Source organism: Pelecanus crispus, chromosome 1 (assembly GCF_030463565.1).
Source record: "Pelecanus crispus isolate bPelCri1 chromosome 1, bPelCri1.pri, whole genome shotgun sequence".
In the NCBI taxonomy this organism is placed as follows: Eukaryota; Metazoa; Chordata; class Aves; order Pelecaniformes; family Pelecanidae; genus Pelecanus; species Pelecanus crispus.
In genome coordinates this window covers 123,965,789-123,992,071 of record NC_134643.1, presented here as the reverse complement: position 1 = coordinate 123,992,071, position 26,283 = coordinate 123,965,789, and the positions used below count along the sequence as shown (strand labels likewise).

The window sequence follows — 26,283 nt, the reverse complement described above, 5'->3', positions numbered from 1 at the left end:
CCAAGAAGGCCAACAGCATCCTGGCTTGTATCAGGAATACCGTGGCCAGCAGGAGCAGGGAGGTGATTGTCCCCCTGTACTCGGTGCTGGTGAGGCCGCACCTGGAATACTGTGTCCAGTTTTGGGCCCCTCACTACAAGAAAGACATTGAGGTGCTGGAGCGTGTTCAGAGGCGGGCAACGAAGCTGGTGAAGGGTCTGGAGCACAGGCCTTATGAGGAGCGGCTGAGGGAACTGGGGTTGTTTAGCCTGGAGAAGAGGAGGCTGAGGGGAGACCTTATCGCTCTCTACAACTACCTGAAAGGAGGTTGTAGTGAAGTGGGTGTTGGTCTCTTCTCCCAAGTAGCTAGCGATAGGACAAGAGGAAATGGGCTTAAGCTGCGCCAGGGGAGGTTTAGACTGGAAATTAGGAAAAATTTCTTTACGGAAAGGGTGGTCAGGCATTGGAACAGGCTGCCCAGAGAGGTGGTGGAGTCACCATCCCTGGAGGCGTTTAAAAAACGGGTAGATGTGGCACTTCGGGATATGGTTTAGTCTGGTCTACCCTTGATTAGTCTAGAGTGGGCTTGGTAGTGTAGGTTAATGGTTGGACTGGATGATCTTAAAGGTCTTTTCCAACCTAGATGATTCTATGATTCTATGATTCTATGATTCTAAAAAGAAACGAACTTTTACAAGTTTAATATACGATTTATATTATATTTTATTGGCTAAGGTATTTAAGATTTGGAAAAAATGAAAAGGAGGAAACTTTGAATGTGTACACTCAAACTCTGCTGCCTCAGGAAAATCTCATGTCTGCATTTTTTTTAAATACAGAAAGTAAACAATTAAGAACTTTCTTCAGAGGGTTTCTTCCTTTTGCTTTCTTGCAGTTACAAGTTCTGATTTCTGTTTCAATCATATCAGTCATGGTATGCTGCTGCATTCAGAGCATGTGAACATCAGCTTCCATTCCACATGTACGGAAGAGTATGAATTACCTTGCACATTGCTAAACATATAAGCCAAGATCCTTGAATGAAACTTTGGTTTTGGTCTTAAACCACATCAAATCATTATGATTAAGTCCTTAGAAATTCTGTTCTTTTGCCAGATAGGTTGCTGGAAGACATAATACTTTGTAAACATCAACTGAGGGACTTTGACGGAGACTGTTGGGTTACTGTATGGCTTTTTGATACCCAGATTCCCCTGATTTCCTTAAGCTCTGGCATTTCTTGAAGAATGCTGTCTTCAAGTGGAAATGCACTTAGAAATCACTTCCCAACTATTTCCTCTTCTGCAAAGCTACATTCCTGAAATCTGTGTCTTCTATTGCCAGCTTCTTTCTTCACAGCACTATGTTAAATATGCATATGGTACTTTAATCAGGAATTGAGGCTTTAACATTTGCAAAAAGAAATGCAGCCATATCTCAGAGTGCATCACCTTCAGACTGTGAAGAGTCTACTAAAAGCTTAGCCTTTATTTGTTTGAATCACAGCTGATTTGATCTTCAGCAGATGTAGAAAGAGACATTTCCTCAGTTCTAGGACGTTTTGGTGCTGGAGGATTTTGAAGACTGTCATCAGATGGTAAAGGCCTCTCTGAAACAGGCAGATAGGAAAATCATTTAAGCTAAGTAAATCCAGATTAAGAAAGTAAATCGGTTTGCTGAATTCACAAACAATTCAGCACTCATCAAAAAAAAAAAAAAAAACAACACAACCCCGGTTTGAGAGTCCAGCATCTGAAACAATAATGTGCTGAAAGTACAAGGGTCTTTAAAACTCACCTGAAGGACATTACATCCAAGTGAATTTACTCTTCTTGGTTTCAGTGTCAGCTAATGCGCCCATTACTATAAAAGCTGTAGTGACATTGTCACATAAGCAGCTGCCCAAGAGCAGCCGCAGTGAGAACACATCTCATATTGTCAAAAACACCTTTCAAACACACCAAGACAATGAAGAAGCTTTAGAATCTGCAACTAGGTTTAGGTTTGTGCTTGATTGTGCTTGTGTTACAAGCTTATAGCTTACAACAGAAGTCTATCATGGAAAGAACTGATTGGCAGAAGACTCTGCCGGATATTAATAGCCACAAAAGCTTACCATGTTCCTGTTCTGAGGAAGAAGGTATAGGAGCTGTATCTGTATATGCAGAGGTTGGCACATCTGGCTTCAGTGGAATCAAGTTTACTCTCCTTTAAAAGAGCAGAAACAGTTCAATTGCTTTAAAGCCATAATTTCCACAAATACTTTATTTAAAGATTTACTTCAGATAGAATCAGTTAAATTTAAATGTAGCTTAGATATATTTTACTATGCATTTTTTCTTCTTGTTATATATCAGAGTATTTTTTAGAAGCACTTTAAATACCACTAGTGATCTTTTCCACTAGAAAGTACTTTTGCATATGTTATATGTGGCACAGTGCTTGATATTCACCTTCAGAGCACAGTATCTTGGTCAATTTTAAAATTAAGACTGGCTGCAAAGGCAAGGATTTTAACCTGTTTCTTGGCACCTGGCAAGGCTTCCAGTTCCACTGGAAGAGCTTACTATTCCCTAGCCCTCTCCATGTTAACAGTTTGGAGTCATAAAACTCTAAGGAATTCTTTTGCCCACTGAGGTCCACTAACAATTACTATAAATCTATTTTCTTCTGCTAAATGTCTTCTGGGTGGCACTTAAAAATTAAGCACAAAACCAGCAGAGGATTGAACCATAAAAAAAAAGTCTTACAAGTAGCACCATGCATGCTACTACAAGCTGACACTCATGAAATAATCAGTTGATATGATTAAACATAGTTCCTCTCTCTCTCAAAAATAAAAAGATTTATTAGCTCCATCAGTCACCTCACCCTCCAGACAAAAGTCACTTTCGATTACCTATAACCTTTTGACTTGTTAGTTCCAGTACAAATGAACATTGGTGTGTAGAAAGCCATCATCTCCAAGATTTTTCTTTGCAGTTGGTGATGAAATCCACTATCCTGCTTTCTTGTTCACCACTTCCTCCCTAGCCACCTACTAATTAACACTTTCCTATGAGAAGTTATAATAATCTCCTTTAATTATAAAATAGCCTTGTTTGGCTGACAAGGTCTAGATCTCTAACTGCATGGCTGTCTCCTTACTGTTGCACACCAGTTCAGGATCTTATATTCCAGGCTGTTTGACAATCAATACATGGATTATTCTAAAAACCTAGATCTTCACCTTAGGAAATAACCTCAGTCAGTGCATTAAGTCCCACACACGACTCTGCACACTGAGGGCCTGTCTCAACTTGCACTCTTTACTTGTAAAATATTTCTTGTCAGAAGAGTCTTTAAATAGCTCTTGTCAGCTGAAGGCTTCAGGTACCATCTTTGTACAGAAAATGGGACCTGAAGACAGACACCTGTTGCTGCCATATGGACAAGGCATAACGGTCAGGTTAACTTTGCTACTGCCTCACATTTCAGACAGAAATATAAAAGCTGTACATTTAGGATTCAGGAGACATTTTGAATTTCAGTTGTAATACAACTGTAACAAAAAGTTCCATGTCAAGTCAGCTACCACCAAGACACAGGGCTGGGAATTTATGTCTAAACCCCAACTCTTTAAATGTAACATAAGCACAGCTTGTCTTGGCCTTTGTGTTTACGACTGGAAATGGCAATGTAAATCTCACCTTGGCGTCTTGCTCCATGCTTGTAAAGTGTTGAGAGTAATCCTTCTGGGCTGGTTTACTTTAGTGCTCTGGCTGGCTGGCTGGCTGGTTTTCCTCTCATCTGAGGATGAGACTGGAACATTTTTTATGCCAACAGGTGTGGAAGGCAAGTCCTTACCAGCAGCTGTGGGTGTTCTAGGTTGGAGTGTGGGAGTGCTGGGATCTGTGGCCCTTCTGGGAGGAGTCCCCTCTGTCAGCCTAGAACCTGGAGAAATGACTTTGTGCGACTGACTCTTCTTCACTTTCTTCTCTGTTGCACCAGAAGTCCTGACATTTATCTGTGGCTTCTCCTTCACTGGTATTCCCAGTTCATCCTTCTCAAAGGTAACAAATGAACAGTATCCATCCGTGGAAGAAATAGCAAGAAAGGCTCCATCGCTGGACCTATTTGTGATTTTGTTTTTTCCATTAAGAGGAATGATCAGAACTTTTCTTTAACCCTCAGCCCCCCATCTATAACACATGCTGTACCTGTCTTTTCCTCCTCCCTTCCCCAAGTACATGTATACATTTAAATAAAACTGCAGTCAAGTGAAAGACATCCAATCTAAATGAATAAAAGATTCTCAATTCTGGCCTTCGCATCTGATTTAATCTCTCTAGTGTTGTCTGTGATCACCAGTAATGCACCTGCATGCACTTGAGCTGGCACAAATTATGTTTCAATTGCAGGTACACAAATCTTCAGCCACAGTTTCTGAAATATTGCTGAACTCTCCTCATTCAGACCAATGGAGCAGTTCAAGCTCTTTAGCTGTCCTCCTTGTGCTAAGTAGAGGCAATGCTCAGGATCACTGTGGTGCTCATCTGAATGGGCCCTCCATGCTCATTTCACCAAGTAATGTCCACCACTGATTAAAACCACCTGATTTTCTACTCTCTTCCCTATTCCTGGCACACAATTGTTTTCACAGTGTCTGAGCACCAATTCTAACTTCTGAAAAAGAGGCCTCCCTGTAGTCCTCAGCGTAGGTACATTGGTTAGAAAGGCATGAGAGAAGAAGCCTTGTCCAGCAGAGGGGTGTATCCTGATTTCAAGAATTGGGTTCAATTTGCAGCTCCAGTTCTGACTCCGCACATCAAGTCAGATAAATTACTTCATCCCATACATGAAGAATCACTAAGCAGAACTGTACAGATAAAGCAGAATTTGGCCAGGATACAGACACCTGAACTCAGAGAGGTGACTTGCAAAACCTCTGAGTGACTTCATTACTACTAGTTATGCTGCCTGAACAGTAAGTATTTTTCATGGGCTCCAAATACATTAGCTTCCATAAAAAACTTTCATCTGCTTGTCCTCAGGGTGCTTGCACCTTGTTTCCTGACCAGTAAAAGAACCATAATTCTCCAGTTTACGGGGCAAAAAAGAGGCAGCTTACTGTTCAGACACTGCAATGACAGTGACCACATGTGTGTCATAAACGAAACATAAAAATAAAGGAAGACACAAGACGTGCAGAACTTCAACATGTAAAAAGGACACTTCCATCACAATAAGTCTTAACAATATAATGATTACCTACCATGAAATGTCACTCAGGGTGTGATAATGTATGTTAGAAACATAACCAAAGGGGAAGGACTGCTCAGTATCATAAAAAAGCACAGAATCTTCTGAAGCAACAGCAAACACCAATCGATAGGGCAGATTAAATAGGGCAGGAGCTGATTTCTGACTGATTTCATCTAGAATGCAAAGAAATGAACACATTGAGAATTCTCTCTAGTATTCATTGCAAGGTAGTAACTGTACTAGCTTAGTCGTGAATCTAAATAAAGATTTCATTATTAATCCGTGTCAAGATAATGGCTGAGAAGACAGCATTTCTATAAAATGCAAAGTTTAATGTCAAGCACTAACATTTCTGTTGCCTGAAGTTTGCCCTCTATTGTCTTAGCTTAAGACAAAGAAAGTGGCAGAAGTTTTGTCCACCTGGATTGCTATTATTTTGTAAAGTTTGTCATATATTTTCCAGCTGAAATTTTTCAGCATATTTATATGCACTTTAGTATAAAAGCCCAAACACACACACCTTAGGATATATTGCAAATCAAGGTCACAACAAATTTATACCACCACATTAATATTCTGTATGACTCAGTCAAAACAATGGATTTAGCGCTATTTGCGTTATCTTGGGTTCAGCTCCTAGTTAGTCTTATCATTGCAACATTAGTTCTTTGTAAGGGCAGATTATTCCAACTTCCACAGGAAGCTGAGTGCTAGCTAGCTGCTTTCAGAAATTCCTAGCATACAGAGCTCCCGTTCAGCTCTACAATGATTATGGAAGCTATGCACTGAAGCAGACAGGCCATTAACATATAGTAAGGTACTCATCACATCTATAGATTTCTAGACTACCATAGATTTTGACTTTTCTGGGTGTCTGCTGCAGAAACTAAACACTGTTTAGAGGAGCAACAAAGACCAACAGCAGACACTCATCTCCTTACTCTGCAACACACCATTACAATGGAGTTAAAGATTATGATGAAAATACAGAACACAACAGGTAATCTCTAAATCCTGTAAGGAATACTACAAATTGACCCTCTAAAGAAAGGAGCAAAGCTCTGCCTTTTCACCAAAGTAAGACTGCTCTTGTTAAAATATAAACACTCCTGGACCCACTGGGCTCACAGTAAGGCTGGATTTCGATCTCCAGGTAAGTTCTCATGCAACTTAATGCAATCCTTTCCCCACATCAGAACTCCTGTTCTGGCCAGTAACACCAGCATTGCTTCAGGTTTGGCTTCCTTGAATAAACAGCAATGGTTGTTGCAAACTACACCAACTCTCTGGTGCTTCTGTGATGTGGGTAGTTGAGACTAACAGAAAATATTTCACTGGGTCGCTCCTTTAGTGCTAAGCCAAGTTATTTACTTTTATTCACACAAAATGGTTAAAAGTTAAAGAAAAATATTAAACAGTGTTTCTGTAGCCTAAGAGGCCAAGTAAGAACATTTACCAACTACATCAAAAGCTACTCACAAGGTACTTAAGGTGAATTCAGGGTCTTAGAATCAGGAAACAGCTTCTATGATGTGGAAACAGCTTCTATATGATGTGGTATAACACTATCTTAACAGAATGTTAAAAGACCAGGGCATAAAATAGTAAATGGCCACATTGGCCTTTTCACATATTTGCTGTAGAATCATACTCCCTGAAGGATTTACAGTACCTTTATTAAATGCTCTTCTCAACTCAAAGTAGACTGGGCAGCAGCGAACAGCAAGAGTTGCCTTTCCAGGACATGGCAGGTGACCCACGGGCCTTTTATAAAGAATCAGTATTTCAGAAAACAGCACTTTTTTTTTTTTAAAAAGATATTTTGGTCTTATTAAACTCTACCTTTTAAGATTGTTTCTGGAGAAAACATATGTGGTGTTTGTTACATTTTCTCCTGATTCAACACAGCCAGCTGCAAAAATAAAGGTTAAAACATTACTCATCAACTCAAAAAGGTACTGAGTACACACTTTATGCCCATGAACATTCTACGTCTCAGGAATTAGGCTTGTCAGTTGGGCAAGAGCTGTGCAACCTGAACACAACTTAAAAAGGCATCCCAAATATTTATTTAGTGCTGGTTTTATTTCCCTTATATACTTCCCCATCAAAGCTTCTTTTTGATGTTGCCAGACATCTATAAAAGCAGTGCTTATATGGGCAAACTGATCCCCTCCTTGCAATGTTATTTTTACTATGACTGCAGAATGTTCTTAAGAAAGGATACAAACAAAGACAGACCAGTCAAAAGAAACCACTCATTGTTCTTCATTTCTATTTTAACAGAGTTATATTGTCACGATTCACATGTTTCAGTTCAGAAAAATGCCATAAATGTAACTTTTATCACAGGAGAAAGTTGATGTTCTGGACTACTAACGGAAGCGTATTGTGGAGTCTGTATTTTCTTCAATAGGAAGAATGAGGAATGGCATAATTAAGATAAATAAGCATCCCCTAGCAGTTTTAAAGCAATCTTGATGGACATTCAAACTAGAGCATAATAGATACAATGTAAACTATAGCACATGTTCTCACATACCTGGAGTGAGTAAATAGGAGCCATCAGGAGTAAAACTGAGCCTGCGGAAAAATGACTTCATGCTATCATCATGAAACATCCGATAGCTCCTAGCCTGTAACATTGAAAATATGACTGTGTAAAGTGCCATGAACGTATCAGCTGGAATTCAAATGAGAAAAAACATGCAGTTGTACAATCCAACCTGATGGATTATCTTCTTTTTATTTAGAAGATAAATGTTTTAAAAACCATGGCTCCTTCAAACTCACTTTCTGCTGTGCTATAAATTCTTCACAGCTAAAAATAGTCCTTAATCCCTCTTCAGCTACTAATCAAAACATTCCAAGAGCAGTCACATTAGACTAGTAATCAAAAAATAGTAACAACCTGCAGAACAACATTATTTAACAGTCAACATAAAAGCCTGTTCCTTAGGCATTTAATTTCAACTCTAGTATTAGAGGTTTAAAGAGAACTTCTATAATAGCAAAATGACCTCTCTCAGGTCTGTTCTTTAGTCTCTATAAAACTGTTACAAATGTGTTCACAAAAAAAAAAAAAAAAAAGAAAAGGAATACAAGGAATTAAAAAGGTTACAGCCAGCGTGGAGGTGTTATTTTACTATCACTTAGAACTGTTTGGAGGAAAAAAGCTCTTTGTTTTCCCTCTTAGGGTTAGAGAGAATTTCCTAAATTTTCACTAATTCGTGTTTTTCCTAAAAGTCAGACTCCCTTTTTGAAAATTTCAGGCTGCTGACTTTAAAATATTATTGTTATGTATTATCCATTAATATACTTATAGCTACTGACAGACATGTTTGAAGTTTTTCCTGTTAAGAATTCACTATGCATACTATTTTTTCCACACTATTTTTAACATTTACAATCAAAGGCACTGTGTTACTACTTTAATGAGCTGAACTTGCAAGTGTTGTTTCTTAGAAATTTCTGTGATGTTCGAGGAAACCTGAAGCGGTCTCTATTTACAAAACATGAAGGTGAGATAGAGAAAAAAATATCTGATATATGGATTACTTGAACGGAAAATATTTGCCCTTTTGGTTTAATAGAATAGAACGACTCATATAAAATAGTGCCCAGCGCATTCTCTAGTGCCATTAGTAGCAGAACAATGTACCTCTCCTTCAGCTCCTGATCCAGATGGCATCTTGGTAACATTGAAGGCTACGCGCTTGGTTTGCGTGTTGTATACCCGCAGGACCCTACATAGTGCAGAGCACAGTTAGCTATGAACAGCTTCCTTTCACCTCAAGTTTCACACAAGCACTACAGTACCTCACTTCTCAGTCAGGACTGCCAAACATAAATGACAATCGCACATTAATTGTAACTCTGTTCATGAGACACCACTGGGTGGACATGTTTTGATGGCTAAATAACCAATGAATCACTGACAATTACTTGACTCAATAAGGTTTGTGAAGTACCAGAATACGCATTTGTGGAGGTATGAGGGAATTAGCAAACAGTGAACAGCCACACCATTCCTACCTGTGCTGTAGTAGCCATTATGTTCCTGCGGAGCGGGAACTCACCTCAAAGACAATTAGCTACAACTCTATGCTTCAGTTTCCTTTGGAATAAACGCAAACTGGAGTACATCTTTGTACAGAACGTCGGAACTCCCCTGACTTCATTTCACTAAAAGAGCAGGTAGCCTAAGAAAACCCAACTGCTTGTCCCACCATCCCCTCCTTTCTGCCAGCTCTGACCTCCACCAAGTTATGTTGGTTTGTTAGGCTGGCAAAAAAATGGGTTTTCTGGGGAAAAGAAAACCCCAAACAGACAGGTTTCTGCTAGTTTAATGTGCTGAAACAGCTCCACAAAGAGGCCTGGACAGAGTTAGGAAAAGAAACTAGAAGGTGAGGCTGTGGCAAACAGCTTGAGACAGCTGTGGAACTATGGCTCTGGATGTCATACAGCTAAGCTGGTCTGCCAAAAGGGGGAAGAGGTCTCCCTAACCCCGGCTAGTGAGTGGCCAGTCCTGGCAACTGGCCTGGCTCCTGTTAGACTCCAGCTGAGCTGATGCTATTCACTAACCTTGCAGAAAAGTGTCTGAAACCTGAGGGGGTGGGAGATTTCCCCTCTTCAGATTAGTTCATGCCCTCACTTGCGACTTCAAGAAAAACTTGTGCATCATTCTATTACTTGTGTTTCACTGCTGATCATTTTAATAAAGCCACACAAATCTCACATAACGGATTATCAGAAGGCAGAGGCTCATAATGACCTAGTCACCATTAACTTACATTTTTCTGAACCTGTTGCAAGTCTTAAATCAAAACTACTTTTCCACTATTACAGTAATTTTCTTTGCAGCAGGTGCCAGATGACATGCATTTATTAGCCAGCTGCGAACCCTTCAGAGCAGCACACATGCCCTAAACAGTTTAAGCTCAACTCAAAGTTCTGACAAGGGCCAAGTTTATGAAGTGTGTGTTTTGCTTTCCCAATGACATCACTTACAAAACTGCTGGCAACGGAGGGAGCAAGAGGACAAAAGAAAGATATCAATGGAAAAAGATTTTAGGTGATTTCTTAACCTGTTTATATCTTTCTGTAAAATGACAAGGATAAACTTACTAGCTCATGAACAACCAGGGAATGCAGCGCTCTGTATTTGGTATCTCTAATGACCTATATCATGAAAATTTATTTCCTGAAGAAAAATTTCTACACAAGTTTACATAAACTAATTTGCTGCTTAGAGAGGACACTCAGACTTCAGGAATAATTTACCACAAGCAAAAGATTAACTAAAGCATCATTTTAATTTCGTATCAACCTTCTTACAGAAGAATCTGAATAGAATTAAAAGAAAAATCACATTTATCCCACACATTTGCTTTTAATTCATTCTGAAGTAAGAAAGAACACTAAGGCAAAACACTTAGACCAACAGCTCACCTATCACAACTCAGAGTTGCAATGTACTGGCCTAGAGGATCCCAGGTTATTCCTTGGACATAACTCTTGTGTTCATTTAATATTGAAACCTTCTGTCCTGAAATTACAAACAGTTTCCAGATTGTAAATTCAAGTGTGTTTTAAAACATTACTTCATTTCAGAAATAAAACAAGATGAAACATTTCAAAATCAATTTTAAACACACAAACTGTTAACTTGATGGTACCTGATAAGAATATCGGAAATAGGTGCTTTATTTCTAGAATCTTCACAAGTACAGTAAATTGTGACATGCCAATTTAAGGCTTGTTCCCTACAAAATAACTCAGATAAGCAGCTTGGCTTAGGTGTTAAACATGCAAGATGAGTATATTTCAAAAACAGAAGTATTTCAAAACCTTTGTGATTTAGAAGAATTTTTTTCAGGCAAGTCTAGCTGTTCAACAGCTAACTGAATTTGGCTGAATACCGAGCCAGAAATTCCAGCATTAAAACATAACTATCAACTGGGGCTAGATAGCGAGGCTCTAGATAAGAGCTGTACAAACTCACCTACTCTGCTGAGCAGGCAGTGAAAAAAAAAAAAATACTACACACATGCTGACTGACGCTTACACATGGGCGGCTTTCAGAAACAATCCTACAGTAGTGCTAACTCACATTCTTCTATAGCTTACTGTCATGAAGACCTCTCAAAGACATCAGCTCCCTGACCCCACTGACGTTCCACAGCTGCATGTCTCAGATCCAAACCGTTGTGATAACCTCACTAAATACTTTGGTTTGAATACTAGAGGCAGAGGTTTTTCTTCTGTCAGTACAATGTTGCTTTGTTGCAAAGAAATACTATAAGCTGACAAATAGCTTTTCAAAAAGATTACACAAATAGGGTTGAGGCCATGCTGCATAATACCAAAAGTCCTTCTGCTGCAGTATTCTGTCTCAGACAGTGGCCAACAACAGGTGCCAGAGTATAAGAACAGAGCAAACATGTAGTGGTATTTCTACAGGATACCCTGTAAGTTGCCAACAGTTCGTACCTCAAGGACTTCTTAAGCTACTGACATTCTCTTTCACCTAAACAGCCCAATGGATTTTTACTATTCATTTTCTTCCAGCCTTTTTTTTCAAAACCATGCAATCTTTTAATCTCGGTATTACTGGAAGCTATCCTTGAAACTTTTTCCTTCGCTGTACCTACAACCTCAATCACAAAGCCTACGTTTTCCAGTAATGACTTAATACTTCCTAGTTGTCTCTCTGCCTAGAAAACACAAAATGCCCTCCATAGCATTAACTGCATGCTAAAAGAAAGCATTGAGAATGGAAGACATTACTTATTACATTACATGTTACATCGGGTGTACTCTTCACTGGGTAAAAAACTGGCTGGGTGGCCAAGCCCAGAGAGTTGTGGTGAATGCAGTTAAGTCCAGTTGGCAGCCGGTCACGAGCGGTGTTCCCCAGGGCTCTGTTTTGGGGCCAGTCTTGTTCAATATCTTTATCAATGACCTGGATGAGGGGAATGAGTGCTCCCTCAGTAAGTTTGCAGACGACACCAAACTGGGTGGGAGTGTCGATCTGCTCGAGGGTAGGATGGCCCTGCAGAGGGACCTGGACACTCTGGATCGATGGGCCAAGGCCAACTGTATGAGCTTCAACAAGGTCAAGTGCCGGGTCCTGCACTTCGGTCACAACAACCCCATGCAACACTACAGGCTTGGGGAAGAGTGGCTGGAAAGCTGCCTAGCCAAAAAGGACCTGGGGGTGTTGGTTGACAGCCGGCTGAACATGAGCCAGCAGTGTGCCCAGGTGTCCAAGAAGGCCAACAGCATCCTGGCTTGTATCAGGAATAGTGTGGCCAGCAGGAGCAGGGAAGTGATTGTGCCCCTGTACTCGGTGCTGGTGAGGCCACACCTTGAATACTGTGTTCAATTTTGGGCCCCTCAGTGCAAGAAAGACATTGAGTTGCTGGAGCGTGTCCAGAGAAGGGCAACAAAGCTGGTGAAGGGTCTGGAGCACAGGTATCATGGGGAGCGGCTGAGGGAACTGGGATTGTATAGCCTAGAGAAGAGGAGGCTGAGGGGAGACCTTACAGCTCTCTACAACTGCCTGAAAGGAGGTTGTAGTGAGGTGGGTGTTGGCCTCTTCTCCCAAGTAGGTAGTGATAGGATGAGAGGAAATGGGCTCAAGCTGCACCAGGGGAGGTTTAGATAGGATATTAGGAAAAGTTTCTTCACGGAAAGAGTGGTCAAGCATTGGAACAGGCTGCCCAGAGAGGTGGTGGAGTCACCATCCCTGGAAGTGTTCAAAAAATGGGTAGACGTGGCACTTTGGGATATGGTTTAGTGGGCATGGTGGTGTTGGGTTGATGATTGGAATGATGATCTTAGAGGTCCTTTCCAATCTTAATGATTCCTAGTTTTTACTTTCATTATAAATGATCCAGCCACCAAGCCAGGAGGCGTGGGGTGGCTACTATACCCTTTATTTGTTTAGTGGTGGACTTGGTAATGCTAGGTTAATGGTTGGACTGGATGATCTTAAAGGTCTTTTCCAACCTAAATGATTCTATGATTCTATATAAGTCATACATCACCTTAAGAGGCCATCCAGCTTTTTTTAGTAATAAGTCTAATAGATATGTCCCTTTAAAGTTGTTAAAAGCAGTCCAAGATGCAAAAGATACTTGGTCACAATGCCCCTACACATCCTTATGCTCTGAGCACACACACTCTTAATTGAATGTTCATGTATTTATGGTAAAGACTTTTGGAAGGAGTATATGCAACAGTTCAGATGGGACAGACATTAAGCATCCAAGCCAAGAACACAAAAAATGTCAGCAGCAGAACATTCTTATTTTCATGTGTGTGTGCACTGAAAAATTAACCTGGATTCTACTTTTCGTTTAATTAGACACTAAATATTAGAAATGTGAGGAAAAAAAGGTTAACTTTCTCTCAAGTTAAGTAATTCCACATTAAAAGTACACTGCTAACAAGAAAACATTAAGCCACTGTAAAGCAACCTAACCTAGCTGGTTACTACCAGAACTTCTATAGAATACAAGCAATCCCACTGCAGTGGGATGAGCACGAACAGAAGTGTTTTGCTGAATGGAGCCTAAAAACAAAAGTCACATCTGGCAAAACAGAGCCTGCATCCTATACTTGCTTCCTGTTTTTTACCTAGATAGTTAGTTACCTGATAGCAGTCAAGTTTTGTTTGTTTGTTGGGGTGTGGGGTGAGGTAAGTAGTATACAAGCTGCCTGTGTAGGAGTTTGGGGGGGAAGACAACACTGGGTGAAATTTACTTCGTGACTACTCCAAGATGAAGAGATTACTTATGTGTAAATTTTGCTGCCTGAGGGTATCTTTATAAGCTGGGCTATCTGCCTCACAATCCCAGAAGTCTAGCAATTAAGCAGACTGTTCTCTCACAAAAGAAGATGCTTTCAACTCTTTTGGTAAATACATGAGACACTTCCATCAGGACTGGAGCTGCAAGTGATAAACGTAGCATTTACCTTTATTGACATCCCACATTATAGCTGTGTTATCTACAGAAGCAGATGCCATGTAATTTCCATCTGAGGTCCAACAAATATCATACACGTCTTCTAAGTGGCCTCTAGAAGCCAGAAGAGAAGAAACCAATTATTAATTTAAAAATTAACAGCTACATGTAAAAATGAGTTTTGTACATTTTTAGGTTAAAAAAAAAAGTCAGAGGCAAATAAAGTATCATTGAAGTGAAATGAACACTATGACCTTCAGCTTTTAAAAAAACTTCCATATTCTGAAGGCAGTAGAACATTTTAAAAAAGCACATCCTACTTCTCAAAATAAGTCTCCCTTTTCAACAGTTTTTTCATAGACAATGAAAACACTGCATTTGAAATAATTTATGAATTTGTACTTAGAGTTCTGCAAATGAAAGTTTGTAGGATTTGTACAAACAGAAAATAGAACACTACACCGAAGCAATTAGGAAGTGTCACTATTCAAGAAAACTTACCTGCATATTTTTGGGTTTCATAAAAGCCGTGAACAAATATGCATACTCAGTAGAACCACATCAAACAGAAAATTAAGGTTGGTTTAGATACAGTTGAACAAACATTGCAAGATATTCAGAACCACCTAGAAGGGCTCCATCAAAAACAATTTGTATTGCTTGTAGTTTGAAGATTATCACATAGTATGGTACCTTTAATAATAAATATTTGCAACACCAAGCTTAGGGAAGGGGGATTGGATTGGTTTGTTTGCTTGCTTTAAGAGATTAACTCTAATGTTCCTAAAGGATCATGCTGGTCCTTCATGTAATCCCACTAGCACTTTTGCAACTGTTCTCACATAAACCTCAGCAGTTGCAAGGAATGTGTCAGTTACGGATAGCAGAGTTATTTATTTTTTGTGAAGAAGGTAAATTCGTAATGATTTTATCAGTATAGACAGATAAGAGACCAAAATTTTAACAGATACTACACAGAAAGCAAGGCAGTTATACATATTGCTCATCCAAAATGCACTTGAGGGTGCTTAACCACTAATTTCTTTCAGTCTTCAGCTGAGAGTGAGAACAGAATACTGTTGTAGTCCAACTGCCAGCAGTGGTTTGAAGCCTTAACCGCTGTCAGCTAATACTTACTTAGTCTTAGCAGGCACAGTGTGTATATTCTATTTACCATTGTACACTTGAAACAAAAACTGTATAATACAGTAGATTTTCAACTATTAAAACAAACTAGTTGAAAAAGATTGGTCAAGCCTCACAACTATCATCTGACAAAATTGCATTAATCATTTAATATCCTGATGCTTTTTGCTTTAATAATGATCAAAATTTCCACTATAAAGCTAATAAATAAAATTTCATGTTTACTTTATATATCTCTGTGCTAAGCTTTAAGTGACTGCAAATCTCAGGAACCAATTTCAGAGCACATCAGTTATGTCACATAAATGCCCAATCTTCTGCCTTAACAGAAGTAGGTTGGCACTGTATCAAAAAAAATGTTAGAAGACAGTAAAAGGATGAGTATTAGAGCAAGCAAATTTTACACAGCATTGAAGTTCAACATACACTGAACCGAAGACTGTACCAGATGATAAAAGCCACTGGGGAATCAAAAACACTGAACAGAAAACATACTCATAAAATATTAAGCTACCTTAAAGTTTTAACAGCTGTCCAGTTCTCCTTGTTGAGCTGAGCTTCATCTTCATCCTGAAAAACTAATGGTTCTGATTCCTTGCTATCATTCAGCTTCCACAATAAAATAACAGCATCTGTAGAAGAAATCATATGGAACTTCTTTCTTTCCCACTCACTGTTTTGTTAATGCAGTACATTTAGTTCAACATTACAATTACCTCATGTAAGACACATGAAAAGCAGTTCTTATTTTGTCGTGAGGAAGAGTAGGTGCTAGACTGCTTTAGCTTCCAGTGGGAGCTACTGATTTTAATCGATGTATTTTTTTATTTTAATTATTTAGTAAAAAAAGATTACGATTTCCAGATGTAAGATGAGAGTTAAGTGCTTAGCTTTGAGTCTGCTTTTGATTAGAGCTGGCTCTGGTTCTGCACTTCTGAAAAAATCTTCCGCTAAGACAGGTAACACTCAGCTCTGCCTCAGGAAGCACTCACCTATCTAGTGCTGTCCTTACTGTGACTGAAGAACCCACATGGCCCTGGACAGACAAGCCTAAATTTACAAATTCTGCCACAGCTTCCCAGTATGACACTAGGTAATCCATTCAACCTCCCCACTGGGAAATGGGTATAGTAATTACTTTGTATCTGGAAAACAGTGCCTCTCAGACACACAGCCAGTGACAAGAAGTTACTTAGGAACGGCATGACATGCATTTACTAACTATAATCGGAGGGCATATGTGAGTCTAAAGCTGGAAATGTTAGAGGGGTATGAACAAGTTCCCGTACTGGGTTTGTGGTTTTTTAGCCCTTCACTCAACAGATGCATAAACGTAGCTTCTTCATATTAGCTTCATTATGCATTATTACTCACCATCTCCTCCAGATGCTAGGATCTCACCACTTGGAGAGAAGCGCACAACATTTACTGCTTTGGTATGGCGGGCGAGGTTGGACAAGAATTCCACAATTGCTTTTCCATCTGGTCCTTTTTCCACTTTCCATATCTAGTTACAAAAGCATTACAGACAGTTTTCAGGAACAAGATGTAAAATATATGCACCACTTCAGTAATCCACAATTTACTTCTTGGGCAGTCATTCTGAACTTATTATCTAAAACTTTCAGAGCTAAAGCTGCAGTGGCACCGCAAATTTTCCCCCTACGAGCTACAGCTGTGTACTGGGTTTATGTGTCAAGGCTTTGGTAACTGGGGCAGGGGGAAGTCTTCAGGGGTGGCTTCTGTGAAAGGATACCAAGAGCTGGCCCCATGTTGGACAGAGCCAGTTCCAGCTGGCTCCAAGACTGTCCTGCCACTGGCGCCTCTGTGATAATGTATTCAAGAAAGGGTAAAAACCACTGCACAGCAGCTGGGAGAGAAGAGTAAGAAAAGTGTGAGAAACAGCCCTGCAGACACCAAGGTCAGCGAAGAAGAAGGGGAAGGAGGCGCTCCAGGCACCAGAACAGGGATTCCCATGCAGCCCGTGGAGAAGATCATGGTGACATAGATTGTCCCCCTGCAGCCCATGGAGATCCATGGTGGAGCAGATATCCACACTGGAGCCTGTGGAGGACCCCATGCCGAAGCAGGTGGATGTACCCTGAAGGAAGCTGCAGCCCGTGGAGAGCCCATGTTGGAACAGGCTCCTGGAAGGAGCTGTGGCCTGTGAAGAGGAGCCCATGCAGGAGCAGGTTTTCTGGTAGGAACTGTGACTCTGTGGGGGACTCATGCTGGAGCACTCCATTCCTGAAGGACTGCACCCCGTGGAAAGGGCCTACGCTGGAGCAGTTTTCTGAAGAACTGCAGCCCATGGGAAGGGCCCATGTTGGAGAAGTTTGTGAAAGACTGTATCCTGTGGGAGGGACCCCACAGCAGGGGAATAGTGAGGAGGAAGGAACGGCAGAGACAACATGCGACAAACCGACCACAGCCCCCATTCCTCGTCCCCCTGCGCCACTGGCAGGAAGGAGGCAGAGAAAATTGGGAGTGAAGTTGAGCCTGGCATGAAGGGAGGGGTGGGAGGAAGGTGTTTTTAGTTTTGTTCTTACTTCTTACTATCCTAGTCTGCTGTTATTTGGCAATAATTTGGGTTCATGAAAGGCAAGTCCTGCTTGACCAACGTGATCTCCTTCTATGACCTCGTGACCTGCCTAGTAGATGAGGGAAAGGCTGTGGATGTCATCTACCAGGACTTCAGTAAAGCCTTTGACACAGTCTCCCACAGCATTCTCCTTATGAAGCTGGCAGCACATGGCCTAGGCAGGTGTACTCATGGCTTGGTAAAAAACTGGCTGGGTGGCCAAGCCCAGAGAGTTGTGGTGAATGCAGTTAAGTCCAGTTGGCAGCCGGTCACGAGCGGTGTTCCCCAGGGCTCCGTTTTAGGGCCAGTCTTGTTCAATATCTTTATCAATGACCTGGATGAGGGGATTCAGTGCACCCTCAGTAAGTTTGCAGATAACAAATTGGGCGGGAGTATTGATCTGCTGGAGGGTAGGATGGCCCTGCAGAGGGACCTGGACAGACTGGATCGATGGGCCAAGGCCAACTGTATGAGCTTCAACAAGGTCAAGTGCCGGGTCCTGCACTTTGGTCACAACAACCCCGTGCCACGCTACAGGCTTGGGGAAGAGTGGCTGGAAAGCTGCCTGGCCGAAAAGGACCTGGGGGTGTTGGTTGATGGCTGGCTGAACACGAGCCAGCAGTGTGCCCAGGTGGCCAAGAAGGCCAACAGCATCCTGACTTGAGCAGGGAGGTGATTGTGCCCCTGTACTCGGTGCTGGTGAGGCTGCACCTTCAATACTGTGTCCAGCTTTGGGCCCCTCAATACAAGAAGGACATCGAGTTGCTTGAGCACATCCAGAGAAGGGCAACGAAGCTGGTGAAGGGTCTGGAGCACAGGTATTATGGGGAGTGGCTGAGGGAACTGGGATTGTTTAGTCTGGAGAAGAGGAAGCTGAGGGAAGACCTTATTGCTCTCTACAACTACCTGAAAGGAGGTTGTAGTGAAGTGGGTGTTGGTCTCTTCTCCCAAGTAACAAGTGATAGGACGAGAGGAAATGGGCTTAAGCTGCACCAGGGGAGGTTTAGATTGGATATTAGGAAAAGTTTCTTCACGGAAAGAGCGGTCAAGCATTGGAACAGGCTGCCCAGAGTGGTGGTGGAGTCACCATCCCTGGAGGTGTTCAAAAACCAGTAGATGTGGCACTTTGTGACATGGTTTAGTAGTCATGGTGGTGTTGGGTTGATGGTTGGACTGGTGATCTTAGAGGTCCTTTCCAACCCTAATGACTCCTAGTTTTTACCTTCATTAAAAAATAATCCAGCCACCAAGCCAGGAAACGTAAAATTATTACTCTCCCCTTAATTGTTTTAGTGGTGGACTTGGTAGTGTTAGGTTAATGGACTTGGTAGTGTTAGGTTAATGGTTGGACTGGATGATCTTAAAGGTCTTTTCCAACCTAAACAATTCTATGATTCTATGAATAAATTAAATTAATTTCCTTAAGCTGAGTCTGTTTTGCCCATGACAGTAGTTAGTCCTTGTCCCTGTCCTTAGTTCAACCCATGAACTTTTCCACTGTACTTTCTCCCCATCCTGTTGAGGAGGGGGAGTGACAGAGTGACTCAGTGGGCACCTGGTGGCCAGCCAAGGTCAACCCAACCACAAGCTGTAATTATATTGCACTATTTTTTTAGTCTGAAGAAATATATTGTTGAGTATTTCCAAAAAATTAAAAAACCCCAACCAAACACATGACATCATTCTCTCTTCATTTACTGACAACCTCTAGTTTCAAGGGGATTTGATAAATACAACAATTCAATACTGTGGAATTACAGTATCTTGTTAACAAGTTTGTCAACCGCAAATCTGATTACTACAGGAGAAAAGAAAACGTATTAGCTCTCTTCAGAAGTCTGAGCAAGTTGACGAGTTTTGTGGTACACCCTGAAGGTCAATGGATTTACCAGTTTAAAACAGATGATTTGAGCCAGAGTTACAATTATTCCAGTTCGCCAGTGATCATAACCACAGCATTAAGACAGCTGCATGATATGGACACTTTTCCAGCAATGCTGGCTTAAGAATTCCTGATCCCACTTGTTCTCGATTTTGCAGGATATAGCGATGCCGCTCCTACTGCTCTACTTGTGAACCAAGTCAGCCACGAAAGCAACACTGTTACATCCCTTATCCCGTGGGACTAAGGCCACAGATAGCTAAATCCCATTATGTGTTTCAAATAATCTGCTCTTGGATGCAATTCAGCTCAGAAACAAAAGAACAAACCAGAAAACCCCAACAACCAGGCCTTAATAGGAATATATCAAACAATGAAGCAGCCTGAATAAAGAGCTCTGTAATTTTGCCCGCTTTCCCTCCTTATGCAATAGTCCTCCAAAAGAAGATGTAGCAGCAGTATCCTTTATGCCAAAAAACACTGAAAATTTTCTGGCCCTAAAACATGTATATTTATAGATATGGTTTAAATATATATTCAGTAACCTATATATACAGCCAAAATCCCTGAAACGTACACACTGTCAGGTAAGAAGTCAATTTGCCAGTGACAAAGGGAAAAGTTTTGGCTGCAGTTACTGGAGCAAACCCCTCATTTTTAATGACATTTATCCCATTTATCATCTCCAAAAGAAAGAGGCATTCCAATCATGCACATATCATAGCAGTTACCATTCATAACTTGGTAATAAATACATTAACAAATACTGGCATATTTCACAAAACACTGCACTGAGGATTCTGAGGAACAAATCTGGATCCAATCCAGGCATTCCAAATTTTAAGTATAGATCTGACTTTTATAACTCAAATTCTCTGCTAAAACAGACCATTTATCTGTTCAGAAGAAAATGCAGCAGTAATACAAAAAACCACCTTATTCTTTGTCTGTGCCTACACCACATGTAATGAGAGCTTATGACAGTATTTTTTATTTCTTCTTCAAATACATCACAATGGAAGCCTGACAGAACACGAGCAGGCCTAAAAGGTAATCAAAATGTAAAATTACCATGCAAAGACAGATAAATAGATAGACAGATACATACACACATACCAGAAAACCTACATGAATTTTTTGCATTGGAGCTCATTACTACGGGCTACAGGGAGGGTCCCAGCTTGGAACCCTTCTTTATTGCAGGATGAGTTTGAGGAACTGTCTCAAATTGAAAGGTTGGCGGTAGAGTTTTTAGTAAACAAACCAACCCAATTTTTTTACAGGAAATCACCAGGCCCAGATACCAAAGTAGACCTACAGGAACTCAAATGTGACATGAACAGACCAGCGGTGATGGGTAACCTACTCTGTTTCATTCTCAGCTCCAAAAAACAGGGGATGCACGTGTGTCAGTTGTTTAGAAGCACTCTAATGGTGACCCAAAAACCTCTGACCACTATGTCTACCTTCCATACAGAGAAGCTGTTAAAAGAAAAATAAACAAAAAAAATGAGTCAATGTATTTCTCTGCAAAGGAAATTGTGCCTCACTTGTCCACCAACTTTATTTAAAGAGTTGACTAACATGCAGATAAAAAGAACGCAGTTCACCCAGTGCACTCAGTTTCCCAAAGCTTTCCAAATAGGGCTAAGGCTTTTAGAGAAACCAACAGACCGCTGAACGATGAGGACAGTCCTCATGTGCATTAAGAATCTGGAAGGCAGTAAACAATTGCCTGATTCTGCAAAGGTGAATCTTACACAGCCACATCTTTTGGGGTTTGTGCTATTCAACATTTTCATAAGTGATTCTCAGAAGATCAAACAACTGATTAACAAAGTTTACCAACACAAAATTACTTTGGAGAGTTGCATGTGAAGCTGAGTGAAAAGGGCTGTAGAAAGATCTCATACTGCTGAGTGACTACTTATAAAATGGCAGATAAAGTTCAACTTTGATGAACATGAAAAAATTAAAACCAGTTGTTTCTCATTAACCCACAAGACTGTGCCCTAAATTAGCAGTTAGTACTCAGTAATATCATCCAGTAGTCAATGCAGGTAATTTTCTAAAAATAACAGTTCAACACTCAGCAGCAGAACTCAAAGACAGTATGCAAGGGGAACAGTCATTCCATATATAGATGTACAATCTCACACTCTTTCCCTAAACCATCCACCACCAGTGTCATGTACTGCTCAATAATCTCACAGCTTGGCTAACAAGCCACTTCATGCTCTGCACATGCTACAACACCAAAATAAACAGGTTTGAAACTTACACGAACAGCTGTGTCCACACCTGCTGAGGCCAGCCGATGGATCCTCCCATCAGGTCCATGTTGGAAGTCTAAGCTGTAAACGGGCTCCTTATTATGCCACGCTATTTCACAAGTGATGACCTTCATATTTGCTAAAGAAAACAGAGCAAGTACTGGATAAATTCTTGTTTCTTACGATTACAGCAATCAAAGTTAGTGCAGATTTTGAAAGCACTGCAGACAGATCCCGTAACAATTTCACTGCAGAAACTGACAGAAAGATGGTTTAAGGAACACCATTTTTAAGTACTACGATTTACTGTGGCTAGTTACTGCCTGGGCGCTGCACCATGCCATTAAAGAATGCCATTAAAGCCCTGTCTCTCAGTGGAATTAAATGTTGTGGCAAAAGCGCAGGGCAGGGCTACAAAAACCAGAAAATCCCGAGGGCAGACACCCCAGTTTTTCCCTTTCAGCCCCCTCGCTCAGCTGTCCCTGCCCTGCCCTACCCCGGCTCCTGCCGGGGGTGAGCCCCCGCCGGGCAGCGCCAGGCCAGCACGACGCGCATCCCTCCAGCCCTCCGGGGGGGCAACTGCTTCTGTACCAGCAGCGCGGCACCGAGAAGCCAAAACAAAGGCCAAGGCACGAAGGCCCCGGCGGGGGCCGGAGGAAGGCAGAGGCGCCGCGGGCCAGAGCCGCCCCTCAGCCGCCCCCCGGGCGGCACCGCTAGCGGGGGCCGCTCCCCAAAGCCCCAGAAGCCTCGCACCCCCCGCCGCCGGGGACCGGCGATACCCGACGCCTTGAGGGGATCAGCCACGCGAAGCCCAGCGCGCCCGCGGGCCGCAGCCCTAGGCGCGCCGAGGCCAGCTCCCTACTCCCCGCCACTTGGTACCCCCGCTTCCCGCCCACAGAAACGCCGGGCTCCCGCCGCGGCCCCTCTCCCCGCAGCACAGCGGGAGCGCCGCCGGCCCCAACCGCCCCAACCGCCACTAACGGCCGGGGGTGGGGGGGGTTAGGGGGGGGTCCTCCCGCGCGCCCCCAGCCCCTACCTGCGGCGCCGCGCGGCCCCGGCCGGCCTCCAGCGCGGGCGCGCCTTTCCCGCCCCGCGCATGCGCGCCGCCTGCCCGCCGCCGCCTGAGGAGCCGCCCGCCCGTGCGGCAGCGCCCCCTGCCGGAGGCGGGAGCGGCGAGAAGGCGGTGGCCCGGCCGGCCCCGCCCGCTGCCCCGAGCCCCCGCAGCTGCCGGCGGGGCGGTGCCCAGCGGGCTCGACACCCCCTCCAAACCCCGCTCGCCCCCTTTTTCGGCTGGCGGAGGCAGCTGCCGGCGCCGCTGTCGCAGCACTTGGCAGCCTTGCCCGCCCCCCTCCTCAAAAGCAGGAATGGCGGGGGGGGGGGGACGCTGCGGGAGGTGCACGAACTCGGCAGCGTTGCCGCTTTCGCCACGATTTTTGCCTGCGTTTTCTTCTGCCTGGGATGTATTTGTCCTGCCCTTGCTTGCTTCCAATTAAAAAAAACCAAAAAAACAAAAAAAAAAAACCACCACAAAACCACCAAACCAAACCGAAACTAACAAAGCCCAAAGCTTTCCCCCTCCCCAAAAGAAAAAAAAAGGTATGGCTGTATTTGAGATGTTTCTACATTTAGACCGGTCAAAGGGCAACCAATCCCCCAAACTCCCCTTTCTTTGCAATGCAAACCTTTCCATTTGAAATAATAATAATAAAAAAATTACATCCTTAGAAACTGGCACCTGCTTTTCCTTCTTCCCCCACCACCTATGGCCATGCTGCTTCTCGCCTTCTTCCCAAGACCGACAGAGAAAAGAAACACTGGCTGGGTGGTTAAGGCCAAAACTTGTACTCTGAAGACCTCGCCAGTTATTACACTGCCTAACACAACAGATGAGAAAGCAGAAGGGAACAAACAAAGATTTATTGCAGACAGATTAGATTTTTTAAAAATATTTTTTAAAAAAGAAAGAGGATTTCTAATTCAAGGGCAATGAAGATGCCCATGCAAGTATGACTAGGCTTAGAAAGCCAGGACAGTTACAAGCCCTTGTGCTCGCTTTTTGACATTTCTCTCGCGCAGCAGAACGCGTGGAAGTACACCCCTATATTAAACCCAGGAACTTCCTTGAAATTCAGTTAACACATACCCTGGATTATAACAGCACTGCTTTTTCCAAAGCCAGAACATTTCCACACCGGTGCAACCCTTCCCACAACAGTACCTTGCACACTGCAGTCTCTTTCATAGTCGTCTGTATCAGGCGATCAAGTACCGGTCAGGGAAGAACGGTCTGCCTCAGCCACAAAAAAGCCAGAAAAGCATCTGAAAGAACTTGAGCCACTCATGCTGGGGAACTGATGAACTAGCCTAAGGGCAAAATTTCCCAAGCAGAGCTGATCTGATCCGATCCAAGAGCTTACTGTCACCCGAGGAGGTAGGTGGTCCCACCTCCCGACTCTTACCTTCGCATTCCTGTCACTTCTGCCTTAGTACCACGAAGACAACAACTCTCTAACAAGGCCCTGACAAACAGTTTTGACCCAAATCCTGTTACAGTAATGGTCTTGTAACTGGGTAACAGACTTCTCTGTACAAAACCGACCCTCTGAAGAAGCACAGCCAGGCAGCTGGTCTGGGGCTCAGTTAGGATGCCTGCCTTGGTCTGAGGGCATGCTTGGCGTGCCCAAGTCTTCTGCTCAGAACCAGACTGAGATGGCTTTCTCGTAAGACTGAATACTTAAAATAAGCCAGAAACATTAGCCATTCTGCATAGTATTTATTTATAAACAAAAACATTGCATCTGATCACATACAAGTTTTGATCCTGCAAACTCAGATTTATATAGTTTTTTGTTTTTTACAAAAAATACATTTTAACAAGTAAATAAAACCCATTTCCATTAGTCCACTGTTCTCCAAAGTGTAAATTTGCCATTTTTAATATAGACATATGCTATATTTTGCCAGTTCTCTATAAGAAATTCCACTACAGAGTCTGATGAAACACAATAAATAATGATTAAGAAATGGAAAACTACACAACAATAAATGGAAAATATAAAATTTTTAAAAGTCATACAAACAGTTATATTACAGCCACCTCTTCAAAAATCAAACATTCAATTTATCCATTATAAAGTACAACAGTATTGCATTACCCTTATTGGCATATTAGAATAGATAGCGTCTGAAAATTGAAATACTGTCCATCGAAAGAAAGTGACTGAACTACAACTAAAAGGAACGTACTCTAATTAAACCGGGACAGTAGCAGTGCAAAAGCCAAAAATGTTGGCTTTATAAAAAAAAAAAAAAAAAAAGAGACACTTCCTAGGAATGAACATATTGAAAGCTATTTCATGATTTTTTTCCTTTTTTTTTTTAATTTCTTATAAGCAAGAACCATTTTTCTTGATCACTCTTTAGATGACAAATACCACCCCAGAGTAAAAAGGTGGATTTGCTGTCTTTGCCACCTTTCTTCTCATTCCTGATGACTTCAAAAGAAAAACATGCAATTGGCTGAGAATACTGTCACCATTGTAAAGCAATTTCTCTCGGTACCATTTCTTCAAGGAAGTTTTTGCATGAGCCTTCGAGCATAGAACTAGTGGCTTTAGAGTCACTGTAAAACATTTACCAAAGAAAGGGGGGGGGGGGGGGAAAGAGGGACTCCCCTATCTTGCCTATAATAAAAGATGTCTAAACTTTAAGATAGCATAAACAAGTTGTATCTGAACATTTTCAGCTTTAGCTCACTCTGTAATTGTTAACAACACAGATAAGGAAACATGCCTCCTTTTCAAAGTACTTCCATTCAACTAGCTAATCAAGGATTTACTAGTCTGACCCATTTGTACTCAGCATAGTACATTCTGCCAGGAAGGCGAGTTTCAGATACAAATCTCAGCACCCTCGCATCTCAGCCTGAAGGACTCTTAAGGCAGACTATATGTTTAATACTGCAACAATTTGTGTTTTGAGATTTTATATATAAGCGCATTCATATACACACAGAACCTCTATGTCAATCCTGTTCAGCACTGGGCTTCCCTGAAAAAAGGCCTTCGGGTCTTCAGGTGGCGTTCCATGCAGGGTAGAGGTCACCCAGGAATCCTACCCTTGGCTTTTGATATGCCACACCAGCTTGTTCTCTCTGATGGTCCATCAGGATGCTTCCCATTCCACCAGCTGCCTTTGACTTGGAAA

General features: G+C 42.1%; 1 protein-coding gene across 1 annotated transcript; it reads right to left on the bottom strand.

Moving 5' to 3' along the window:
• Positions 1–1,452: 1,452 nt before the first annotated feature.
• CHAF1B (chromatin assembly factor 1 subunit B) lies at positions 1,453–22,220 on the bottom strand. Its single transcript, XM_009492595.2, has 13 exons — positions 22,086–22,220; positions 16,716–16,848; positions 15,856–15,973; positions 14,206–14,309; positions 10,675–10,771; positions 8,885–8,969; positions 7,766–7,859; positions 7,066–7,135; positions 6,896–6,987; positions 5,234–5,396; positions 3,669–4,091; positions 2,096–2,187; positions 1,453–1,588 (listed from the first exon to the last, which is right to left on the bottom strand). Exons 1-13 carry the CDS (start codon positions 22,209–22,211, stop codon positions 1,467–1,469), a joined length of 1,719 nt encoding a protein of 572 aa, XP_009490870.1. The 5' UTR covers positions 22,212–22,220; the 3' UTR covers positions 1,453–1,466.
• Between the last annotated feature and the right edge of the window lie 4,063 nt (positions 22,221–26,283).

Bases quoted from the DNA above. Each gene is read 5' to 3' on its own strand.
- CHAF1B (XM_009492595.2), bottom strand. From the start codon at position 22,211: ATGAAGGTCATCACTTGTGAAATAGCGTGGCATAATAAGGAGCCCGTT. The intron at 8,970-10,674 runs GTGAGCTGTTGG...TGCACTATGTAG, and splicing joins GCAACTCTGAGTTGTGATAG to GGTCCTGCGGGTATACAACA. The intron at 7,860-8,884 runs GTACATTGTTCT...TCAATGTTACAG, and splicing joins GATCAGGAGCTGAAGGAGAG to GCTAGGAGCTATCGGATGTT.